The 12,904-nt window shown below is 39.5% G+C and overlaps 2 protein-coding genes across 3 annotated transcripts in view; one reads left to right on the top strand and one right to left on the bottom strand.

Moving 5' to 3' along the window:
- The window catches only part of PhKgamma (phosphorylase kinase gamma), a 98,937-nt gene extending 91,670 nt beyond the window's left edge, over positions 1-7,267 (top strand). For both annotated transcript variants that reach the window (XM_067159230.2, XM_067159228.2), the window contains one exon: positions 727-7,267. In XM_067159230.2, coding sequence (XP_067015331.2) covers positions 727-861 — 135 coding nt within the window. In that variant the 3' untranslated portion in view covers positions 862-7,267. The remainder of the gene's footprint in view (positions 1-726) is intronic.
- Positions 1-12,904, bottom strand: part of LOC137503105 (uncharacterized) — a 229,468-nt gene that overhangs the window by 174,479 nt on the left and 42,085 nt on the right. The gene's annotated exons all lie outside the window — the stretch shown is intronic.

The following is a 12,904-nucleotide window of genomic DNA, read 5'->3' as shown; positions in this document are numbered from 1 at the left end:
TATGTATAATTTGTTTTGTTGATGACTGTATTCTACAAATGTATCAAGTCCAAGGATTTAATTTGATGTTTTGGCACCACTGAAGAAGAGAGTAGTAGCTCTTGAAACATGTACAGTAGATAATTACAATAAAATGTAAAGTATTGACAAGGCAGAAAAGTGTTTCATAGAAATATAATATAAGTCAATACGGACAAGATTGAACCAACATGGTTAAAATAATCAATTCTCCTTTACGCAGTCGCCTGCCAATGGACATGAAGGTCGAATGATGAGATTGGTGGCAATTAGGGTTAGGGTGCCATAAATCAGTGTGACTTCTCTCCCATTGCCATTCTCACCAAACTTTGTAGCCAATATGTACAGAACAGCCTACTGGGGCTGGGAAGGGACTGAGCCTAAATTAAGAAGCTTGTGCATTCGCGTGGATCATTATCACCCCCACTTCCCCTCCCTTCCCTCAAGCATAGCAGCGGTATGCATTCTGGCACAGCAAATACGGCAAGTTTGTCGATTTGAATCATGTGCCCAGAAGTAACAAATTAGTCTCATTCTCTGAAGAAGAAATAGTCTCCATAAATCTGATTGCGCCATTGTTCTTTACATAACACGAAGATCATCCCTGGTTATTTTGTCAGTATAATAGAGTTACACCCTACATAAAGTACAAATAAGCACAAATATGGGTTGAATTGCATTTTCATTGCACATATTTTTTCTTTACAGGTGGTGGATGCATGTGCCTTCCGTGTGTATGGCCACTGGGTGAAGAAAGGCGAGGGACAGAACCGTGCTGCTCTCTTTGAGAACACGCCGAAGACAGAACTGAAGCAAATCTATGTGAGCAATCTGAGTCGATAACGGTTACCTTTGAATAGGAAGCAGCCTTTCTTTATTTAAAAAAATATTTTTTAGAGTGGCTATCTTACCTATCCCAGTGAAATCCTACTAGTCATAATACTGTACCTGTAGGATTGGTGCACCTCATGTAGACAATCTGAAATCTCATTTTTAACTGCAGAGCCTGTTCTCTGTGTTAACTAAGATATAATTGTGAGGGTGTCCTGAAACGTGATGTACCTACACAGTAAACTCTCGAATATCTGCATGCAAATCAGTTCTTATTTTTCTTTGACTTAGCGTACGATGAGTGAATGCCATTTTACGTGATTGTACTGGATTGTTTTCATATCGGTAACTATAGTGCATCTCTGCCTTAAAAGACAGCATGCATTAAATAGGGCACACTGATGCCACATCTACTGCACATAAGCTCACCGGACAAAAAAATTAGTCACCCCCAGCTTCATTTAATACCGTATAACTCTGACTCTGGACTTGATAACCGCCTGGATTTGGTTAGGAAGTGAGTCCACAATGTTATGCAGGTAAGTCGCATCCAGGTTAAGCCGCTCTCTGAGGATTTGATTGCGCAATCCCATCAAATTGCAGGGATGCTGATGTCTGCGTTTTACCTGCTGTTCCAATATGTTCCACAGATTTTCAGTGGGGTTTAAGTCAGGTGATTTTGCAGGCCAATCGAGATGTAATTGGGTGGAGGAATGCTCATAAAACCAGTCACATATGCATCCAACCCAATGAACTTTGTGTTCTCATCTTGAAAAATTGGGGCATCAATAGCATACTCATCATGCAGATGTTGACGGAAAGGCAACACCTGATAATCCAGAATGATTAAATAAACATGCTGGTTCATGTTAGTGGTCACCTCAGTTAGCGGGCCCAATCCATGATATGAAAAACACCCCCAAAACATCCCAGATTCACCTCAGACTTGAACCTGACCTTGCACACATACGTGATGAAATGCTTCATTTGGCCTTCAGTGCACTCGACGACATGCGTCATTGGAATACAGGCAAAAAAACGTGATTCTTCAGATCACATTACGTTCCGCCAGTCAGCTACTGTCCATGTTCAGTGATATTTAGCTCATTGAAGACTCGCAGCTTTATGTGCCTATTTGAGCAGTGGCCTCTTTCAAGGTGGACCGACTCCAGATATTCATTGCATGCAGTCCCCGTTGCAATGTTCTCTCGCTAACAGGTTAGGATGGACCTTCATTCACTGACTGCAGCAATTCCTGCCTGGTTTGGAAGCAATTTTAATTCACAAGCTGTAAAATGCGTCACTGGTCCCTCTCGGTCAGGATCATTTTCCGACCACAATTCTGACGTGCTCGTGGCTACGTGTAATACACCACTGCTTGTAGACAAGTTGAACAGTCCGCTGCAGAACACCAGCAAATCCATATGGCCATGGACACGACTAAACACAATAGCCCATTGTTGCCACTCTGTTTCATCCTCACATCTACCCATGTTGACGTACACTATCCGCTTGAAACATCAATGTCTCACTGATCGCTCATCTGGTTTCTGGTGGTGTCCTCATATGGTAACCAAAAAAAGAGATCCTCTTCTTCCGTATAGTATCTGTGATGGGCTACACTTCTCTGTACACCACTTCATTTGGCACAGTCCACCATTGTCCATCTTTTTTTATATTTTATTTATGCATGTCCTTGCTATTCTTATCTCTACTTCTGGGATTTTGTTGATTCAGTTTCTCTGAGTGACTTTAAAGAGTTTCGCTTCTGTATATCACCTCTGGTTGAACCACCGTCTTGCAATGTTTTAATTTTGATTTCATCGATAGACATTTTTTATTGTATGTAGACCGTGCAGTTGCTTGTTGATGCTTGTTGATTCAAGGGGCCTAACATCGAAGGTCATCGGCCCAACCGTGCAGTTGTAACTTGGAACTTGCTCCTTTAAAAGTCGAACATGGAAGGAAATCTTTTAAGGAAAATTCCACCGCCTGGCAAAAGCCAAGGAAGACTTGCACTCGGATACAGTGGGCAATCAGTTGAAAGATAACTTACATGAGTTGGGGCATCTGAAAATGCACACATTATAATAAATTATAATTTTTAAATTTAATTTGAATAATAATACTGTGTTATTATTATAATAAAATTTTCACAAATATTAGTCAAGTGGTTAAAATACATTACCTACCTTTAGGCCTGTCCACTATTCTCAGGTAGTGGAGTTATTCCTTTCATAAATTACTCCACCTCCCTGGTTGGTCCATGTTCAGCCGAATCTGAATAATTTGGCGATGCATCGACATACACACTTGAAACAGAAGTGTGATAACTTATGAGCATTACCTGATACAGAGCTCTGGATTTGGAAGATTGTGGGTTCGAACTCTATTGTTGGCAGCCCTGAAGATTGTTTCTCCCAATTTCACATTAGTCAAACTCTAGAGCTGTACCTTAATTAAGGTTATGGCTTATTTCCTTCCCAGTACTGTCCTTCTTTCCTATCCTTTCATTGCCGAAAACCCATCAGAGTTACTGCAATGTTAAACCACTAGCCAAAAAGAAAGAAAAATCAGGTAGTGTGATGCTTGCTAGGCAGTAATCTTTATCATGGGCAGTTACTGTAGTTTCTGACAACTAGTAATATTGTAAGTAGACGTGTTTCATTCGGAGCTGTGTGTACTTGTTTGGCATGGCTGGATCTGTACCAAACAAAGCATGTGTCGCAGAGTAAGAAAGAGCCAAGGCTGTGGCTTTTAGTGTCCTTTTCATTGGTTTTTTCCTAGTGGTTTAATTTTCACAAAGTAAATGTTTACAAAATCCTCCTGTTCAGTACAATATATTTCATCTATTAAGATGGCGTATTTAAATTATCCATACCTGTTTCAACTAGTGCGAGTCATCTTCAGTGGATATTTAAATTAAAACACATGTTACATTAAAAAACAGAGTCTTATAAAATAGTATACAAATTTTCTAAAATTACTATTATTGTAAGTACCTTGTGACATATTGGTGTTACTAAAAAATTTAAAATATCTCCTTTGGGTTGACTTTCTCATATAACTTGTTGATGTTGGTTGTAATTGGATTTTGGAGGTTATTATAACTTAGTTGCTATTTTGTACTGTTGATATTAGCGAGTGCCATCAAATGGAAGCGTATAATCTGTAATGGAAATGATATTGCTGGAGTATAAGCCGGTAGAGATGAAAGCAATGAGTAATTTTAGGAAATTTGTATGCTACTTTATCAGACTCTGTTTTTAAATGTAACATACATTTTAATTTAAATATCCACTGAAGATGACTCGCACATGAGTCGAAACATGTATGGATAAATTAGAAACGTCATCTTCATAGATGAAATATATCGTATTGAACAAGAGGATTTAGTAAACATTTACTTTGTGAAAGCGAGAACATCAATACGGAATGAAATTTATATCATGTAGGGGTTTCATGCCGTACTAAAACAAAGAACATTTCCAGAAACATGGGGATGGGAAAGATCTAGGGTTGGGATGGTAATGACTGTGGCCTTAATTAAGGTACAGCCGCAGCATTTTCCTGGTGTGAAAATGGAAAACCACCAAAAACCATCTTTGGGGCTGCTGATGGTACGGTTCAAGGCCCCTCTCCCCAATTGCAAGCTAACAACAATGCGATCCAAACTGCCAACTCCCTCGATTTCATGCTTGACTGTACAAATAAACTTATGTCATCCATACAGGAAGAAGCGTTAGATAAAGAATTTAGAAACCATTGACTGAGCTAGTTGGCTGCGCGGTTTTGGTCACATAACTGTGAGCTGGCATTCAAGAGATGATGGGTTTGAACCCCACTGTCGGCAGCCCTGAAGATGGTTTTCTGTGGTTTCCCGTTGTCACATGGGGAAAATGCTGGGGTTGTACATGAATTAAAGCCACAGCCGCTTCCTTCCCACTTCTAGCCCTGTACTATCCCATTACTGCCATAAGACCTGTCTTAAGTCAGTGCAATGTAGGAAAAATTGTGAGAATCCTTTCCTTTATTTTTGCTCTCCTCTAGGAACATTAGGTATAGTTTCTTTCTTGTTTATGATACATATACTAGGGTAACAATCTTATCTAGGCTATATTTCAGAATTATATACAATACTAGTTCCCCTGCACACTGGTACATTTTTAATTATGTGTTTTCTATTTATTTTGAATATCCACTCCTATTCTCCCCCATCAGCACGGTTACATTTATTTCATCACCATCTTCATTCACTCAGGTGGATAATCGAGAGTCTACTGTTCTGTCAAATACCATAGGTGTGACTGTTTTGTGGTGGTTGAATAGTTTAGAATGTAGTTGGACCTCACTTTACTGGTATGTATCTACTTATTATTATTTTATTTTATTTTTTTCTGGTTCCATGGCTTAGTGGTCAACGCCTATCCTATGGTCCTCAGGGCCCGGCGTTTGATTCAAAATTATTGGTGCCCACTTTGAAGTTTTCTACATAATCCCAACTCCTTTTTAATAATTATCTCATCCATAACTTATACCACTTGCTGCACAATTTTGTTTTGTTTTTTCATTGAAAATACATATACGAGTGTAATAGGCTGGTCTAGACTATATTTCAGAATTACTGAATATATAATACCAGTACATTTTTGTTAATTTATTTTCTGTGGATTTTGATTACTCACTCCTGTTTCCTCCGTCAGTGTTATTAGGTTTATTTCCTCACTCACTCACTTGTTCATTCATTCATTCATTCAAATGAATAATCATGTGTCATCAGGAAGAACTCTCAAAATGTAATGCTCAATCTGCGATGACGTATGTGAGTGAGGTTAGAAATTAGTTTCCGACCTTCATGAAAGAAAGTGTGTCACTTATATACTTTGAGGCTTCGACAATGTATCAGTACAAAAGTAATCCAAATAAAATTTCTGCAAGTTGAACATTTTCTTCTTAGAACGCCGTCTCCCTACGAAGGTTGGCGATCCAATTGATTATAATAATTCGCGAAACAGCGGCTCGAAAGACTTCTGTGGAAGTTTGTCCATACCATCAGCACAGGTCTTTAAGCCAGGAATTTCTCCATCTCCCTACAGATCATTTTCCTTCAATTTTACCCTTGATGATGAGTTGGAGAAGTTTATATCATTCACCTTTCATGATGTGTACCTGAGCTTCCGTTCCTTGTCAGTTGTTAGAAGCTCTTTTTTTCTTATTTAACAAGTTGAGGACTTCCTCATTGATCTTTCTACCTAGGATATTCAAAGCATTCTTCTGTACAAGTACATTTTGAAAGCTTCAATCCACCTCTCCAGCAAAGGACTGAGCGTCCAGCCTTCAAAACCATACAGGATAGGGAAAACGTAGCATCACAACATCCGAACTCAGCGCTGGAGATTGGAATCTCTACTGGTGAATAAGGCCCTCATACTGTTGAACAAATTTTTGGCTTGCCCAATCCCGGGTAAGATTTCATTCTTGGGATCACAATGCTCAGTCACTATAGTCCTAAGATATTTGAAGGATGGCTCTTGCTGAGCAATTGTGCTGTTAATGTGCAGGAAGGAGGCCTGCTTAGATGTTTTCAAAAATACAATCAGCTTGGTCTTGGCAATATTTAGGAACGGACCAAATGCTGCACTGATCCTTTCGATGTTATTAATGACTTCTTCACATATTAAAAATTGAATGATTATGCTTTGCGCAACACACATATGTACCTTCTGTGATAACAATAAAGGAAACAACCTTGCAGTACAGTGTTTAAACACTCCTACTAACTGTGCACTATCAGTATTGAAGTGTACTGCACCAGTTTCAGGTCTCATTTATATTTGATCCACCTTCGCAAGTTGCCAACTGCATCATAGACTGATTGAATATCCAAGGAGATTGTGTATCAATAACTAATAATGTAAGAAACTTGGTTTGTTTAGAAATTTTTTGCTTTACAGTGTAACAGTCGCACTGCCATATCAAGATCTTTGAGGAGAGGTCCAACTATTTCTTGTTCCTGTAAAATAGACTTTTATACTCTGTGGTGTGCTTTTTCTTAGAAAAGACATTGCAGCTTTGTTCAGAGGATATAATTTCACAATCATAGATTGTGAAAGTTTTAAGATATACAAGTATTTATTATAACCATCTTGAATTGCTTGAATAAAATGAATCTGAACATAGCTGTGTACAGAAAGAAATCAGGACTCCCAAAAACTGATTTGGATAGAACTGTTATTTATGGAGTTGCATAGTAATTTATGTAAACTGTGTCAGCTTTTAAACTTGATAATGAAACAGTCTTGTGCCAAAATCTGTGTTTTTTAGTTCAAACCACGCAAGTTGTTGATATTGTTTTACCTTCGTATTATACTATATTATTTGTCAGAACTGTTTACCTAAATAAATATTTTAAAATTATCTTTGTGAGTGTTTATTCCTCTTCTGCGCAGTGCTTTTCTTCTAAGTTGACGTTTTGGCTGATTTTGGCTCTCTCTGGTGGTTATGTGCTGAAACATAGACATCCAACCTATCCCAAACTGCCATTCAAATCGACTTATATCGGCGGAGTGTGAGATCAAAACCTAGTTGCTAACTCTAATATTATTTACATTCACCACTTGGTTAACCTATCTTGCTCAGTGTGTATGGTATTCGGTACGGTTCACGATCTTTTGCATTTTTCTTCAGTAATTAAGTGTTTTTCATATTAGTCTTTAATCTCTTTAATGTCCGGCTCAATGACTAAATGGTTAGCGTGCTGGCCTTTGGTCACAAGGGTTCCGGGTTCGATTCCCAGCAGGGTCGGGAATTTTAACCATAATTGGTTAATTTTGCTGGCACGGGGGGCTGGGTGTATGTGTCGTCTTCATCATCATTTCATCCTCATCACGACGCGCAGGTCACCTACGGGTGTCAAATAAAAACCTGCATCTGGCGAGCCGAACTTGTCCTCGGACACTCCCGGCACTAAAAGCCATACGCCATTTCATTTCATCTCTTTAATATAGTACAGTATAGTGTAGTTTATGGTTTAGCATAGCATAAGTTAGTACAATACAGATTTAGTAGTTCAGTGTATAAAAATAGGTATAGTTTTATTTACATATGTGCATTGGTTAGTGTACTTAGTTCGTGCATGTTTAGTATGTCTCAGTGAAGTTTGGGAAAGACAAGTGGCAAGAAAGTGACTCTGAGATCAGTGGATTGTTCCCTTTGTAGGCCATAACCGTTTTTCTGTGCCAACCATTAGCGGTGAGCAATGTGTTATCTCCTCATTCTCTTTTATTCTTAATAATGTATTCTCTTTTTAGCATCGGATGTTGTTAGTAAGAGTAGCTTTTGTGACTTTGTTTTCAATCCCTATTCATTAGCTTTTCTGAGTCCTGTATTCCATTTTATAAGGGCTGCTTACTGCAGTCATATTGCACTAGGCATTCTCACGGCAGTAGCGCGCAGGCAGCAGAGGTAAGGGGAACGTCAAATATTTGTCCCGAATGAGTAAATTTATATTACCAATATATTTGGTCCGTTATTGGAAAATTGGAAATTTTATAATGTCCAATAATGGACCAAATATATTGGAATTGCTCATTTGTTTTGCAAAACTTCAGTTTAGAAGCAAAGCCTTGCAGAGTATATATTACCCTAGCTTTTTTTTCTTAACCTTTTTTTTAAGGACTGTATTAAGCAACCTTGATATGCTCCATGTAACCTGAGCTAGGAAGTGAAGAAGTGACAACCAGATTGTTGCCTATGGAGTTGGCCTGTTTATTATCATTACCTGAATTATCAAATACTTGTATAATAGGCACAAATGTACTTTGGCATCAAAGAAACTTGGGGGCATATTTATGTCTCTTCCGTGCCCCAACCTCAGCTCCACAACACTAACGTCATCACTCGAATCTTCCATACTACTACTACTTTCACTGTTAAATTCGTACCCTTAGTCACGCTCTATGCTAGGAAACACTTCATGTGTAATCAAAATAAACTTTCAAGATATTAGGTCGTATTCAGTAAATGTTGTTCGTATTGAAGAAATGTTAAGTACAGAACAAGAATGGCAAACCGGACCCCACTGAGATCCGAACCCACAACCTCCCGATTTTGCGTCAGTTGCTTTACCATTGAGCTATGGTGGTCTAGGTCATATTTGTTCTGTTGGAAAAGATCTAAGCTAGATCTGCCACCATTACCATCACACTGCAGAGTGCATGCAAGTCGCCCATTGTGGGCCAAGTCAATGAATACTAACTTCGAGCTGTTAGGTCATGTTACGTTAAGTACAGGATAAAAATGACCAACCGGACACTTCATTTATGACATCATTCGCCCGCTTTCTTACGAACTGTGAACCGCTACTGCTGCAGTCCACACATGATCAGCCATTATGACACTGAAGTAAACAAACTGTTCCTTCACACACACAAAAGAGTACTTTAGAGATATTCTATTTTCGAGCTTCGCAAGAGATGGCAGACCAGTGTATTCAAGATTCATGTCCATTGCGTTAAACGGTAGTACCACAAACATAATTCCAAAAATGCTTATACGTGGAGACAGTCTGTAGTGACGTACGGGTGTGGATTGAGTATACGTTTATGTATACGTATATGTTTAAAGGGTACACGTACCCTACGTTCCCCCTGAAAAAATCCCTCTATTAATACCATTGTAGTTGGTTCATTATTGGACATTATAAATTTTCCAGCGAACTCATTCCTGATTGCCAGCATTTTGCCCCAGTGTGCTAATTTTGGCTTATTAGTTGATAATTAGCACACCTACCAAGATGCATGGCTAGTACATACTGTGGAGGCCACTTGGAGTGACCAGCAGTGCCAAATGTACTATGAGAGACTTTGTATTTAAAAGGTTAAAGTCATATTTCTTGACACCTTCATATTTGAACCTGTCAGAACTTACAGATGTATAAGGAGCGATCAAAAATTTTCTGTTCAACGGCCGTACAGTCCTGAATATCGGGATGCCAATCAGGCAAAATCGCCGTGAGCAGAGGCACTCATCCCACCAATGCACCAGGTTGAAGATACCCGTGTGGTAAAATACTGTGTCCTTCTGCATGAAGAAGTCCATAACCGACTTCTCCACATCCTCATCCGACTGGAAGCGTCGACCTTCAAGGCCGTTTTGAGGGGACCGAAGGCGTGGTAATCGCATGTGGACTATAAAGCGGGTGCTCGAATGTCTCCCATTTGAGTTGGCGTACCTTCTGCCTGCTTGTTGTTGCCCATAATGGATGAGGCTGGTCTCCCATATCGACCAGCTTCTTGTGTCAAAACGCGGCCCACACGAAACTTGGTGCACCATTCCACAACCGTGGTTTTTGACAGACATGCTGTCCCATACACAGTCTCTATTCTCCAATGGATGTACACCGATGTTTGTCCTTTGGCAGCCAAGAACAGAATAACAACACATTGGTCCTGTTTGGATGCATTTGGTAATAAAGTCAACATAGTTCACGTGGCCGCATTTAACACGCGCACCTCAGCACAACATGACTGCCACACTAATCACTTTGCCTACATGTCCATGCTTATATACCCGCATTGGACACCTGGTACGCTGCATGTCTGCTTCAGCAATGCTCTCAAATGAAAACTTTTTGATCACGCCTTAAACTTTGAGTTAGATCGAATTTGACTGGATGCTGGAGATGTGAATGCATTTATTTTTGCTGATGATGTTGCACTCTGGGGAAGGGACAGAGCAAGAGGTACAGTGGGAGTTGTATTATTGGAGCAGCAAGTTTAAAGAATATAAGTTAACTGTAAGCGAGCAAAAGACAGTGTGATGAAAAGAACATCATCCACTAAGTGTAACCTCACACTTAATTTGTGGCAAAGCTAGAACTCAAGGCTCTCTTTTACACTTAACCACTAGAAGAGTATGCATCTACATAATTTATAATTACAAGTACAAATAATCGGTGCTTTTTTTCTAAAGAATTTTTAAGGGGTGCTCTCAGTTGAACTAGAAAAAACATCACAATCGTACAATTTTCGGCAATTATTCATGTCTGGTTATCACTTTTTGGGCTGACATGTTCATAAAAAAATTGATTACGCTATTTTATTTGTGGTCAAAATAGTAACTGCACTCAGTATTCCTAATCATTTTACTTATTTACTCATTTTGCTTAATGCCAAGTTGCCAGCCAAGAGGAACTAATTCGATAGGTCGATTTAAATCGAAGATTACTCTAAATCATCTCCAGTTATTGTGAACAGCGCGTTGGCGCAAGCTGATCAATGAACTTCCAAGTCGGAAGTTATATTTGCCGGACTAGATAGAAATTTAACAATATTTTTTTCTTTAACAGTCTTCAAATGTTTAAAGGGTACACGTACCCTACGTTCCCCCTGAAAAAATCCCTCTATTAATACCATTGTAGTTGGTTCATTATTGGACATTATAAATTTTCCAGCGAACTCATTCCTGATTGCCAGCATTTTGCCCCAGTGTGCTCATTTGGGCTTATTAGTTGATAATTAGCACACCTACCAAGATGCATGGCTAGTACATACTGTGGAGGCCACTTGGAGTGACCAGCAGTGCCAGATGTACTATGAGAGACTTTGTCTCATTTTCAAAAATGCTGGCAACCAGGAATGAGTTGGCTGGAAAATTTATAATGTCCAATAACGGACCAACTATATTGGTATTATAAATTTACTCATTCGGGACAAACATTTCAGGTTCCCTATGGGAATCAACATCTATATCAAATACAAATAATGTTAATAGCAATAACTTCTACTTCTTTTTCTTCTTTTATGGCCTCATTGGACCACTTCAGTCAATCATTTTCTGGTCATCGTCTTTGATAGGTTTTCTTTCCGAATTGCCCAGTAGCTTTTAATTCATTCTGATCTTTTCTGTTGTTACTCATCTGTACATACCCTTTTCATTGTATGTCGTTTATCTATTTTTTATTTAAATCTTATGTTTTTCAGTTTCTTTGAATTTTCTGTTTTATTTTGCAAATCATCCAGTATAGTACGAGGACGGTTTGAAAAGTTCTCGGAATCACCGCTAGATGTCAGTACTAGAGCAACGAGGTTCCCGCGCAATAATCACACATCCTTTGTGGGTGAACACGTGGCGCGGCAGTGCTCTAGCTGCAGGAGTGTGGTAGTGACGACTCTTTGCTGTTGTTCCTGCGTAGTGATTTGTGACAATGGAAAAAACTGAGATTCGAGCAGTAATTAAATACTTTGTAAAGAAAGGTATGAAAGCAAAGGAAATTCATGCCGACTTTCAGAACACACTGGGGGACTCTGCTCCTTCATTTTCAACTGTTGCCAAGTGGACCAGTGAGTTTAAATTTGGTTGGGAGAGCTTGGATGATGATCTGTGTAGTGGACGGCCAAAAAGTGTTACGACCCCAGAAGTTATCGCAAAAGTGCATAAAATGGTCATGGAGGATCGTCGACTGAAAGTGCGGGAGATTGCTGAAGCTGTAGGGATGTCTTCTGAACACGTATATTATATTTTAACCGAAGAATTGGGTATGAAAAAATTATCCGCAAGATGGGTGCCGCGGCTCTTGACATTGGACAATAAACGCACCAGATAGGAAATGTCCGAACAAAGTCTGGCCCGTTTTCAGTGCAACCAACAAGATTTTTCCGCCAGTTTGTGACTGCAGATGAAACTTGGGTCCACTACTATACCCCAGAGATAAAACAGCAGTCAAAGCAGTGGAAACATGCTGATTCACCACCACCAAAGAAAGCAAAGGCAGTGCGTTCGGCCAGAAAGGTCATGGCCTCATGGCCTCAGTTTTCTGGGATGCAAAAGGCATTCTGCTGATAGATTATCTTCCTACTGGCCAAACAATTACGGGGCAATACTGTGCAAACCTCCTAGACCAACTACAGGAAAGGATACGCAAAACAAGGCGTGGTTTGGCAAGGAAAAAGGTCATCTTTCATCAGGACAACGCTCCGCCGCACACAAGTGTTATTGCCATGGCAAAACTTCATGAAGTGGGGTACAAATTGTTGCCACATCCACCTTATTCACC

This window comes from Anabrus simplex, chromosome X, assembly GCF_040414725.1.
Source record: "Anabrus simplex isolate iqAnaSimp1 chromosome X, ASM4041472v1, whole genome shotgun sequence".
Lineage (NCBI taxonomy): Eukaryota > Metazoa > Arthropoda > Insecta > Orthoptera > Tettigoniidae > Anabrus > Anabrus simplex.
The sequence above is the reverse complement of the archived record's forward strand: the minus strand, read 5'-3'. Positions and strand labels throughout refer to the sequence as shown.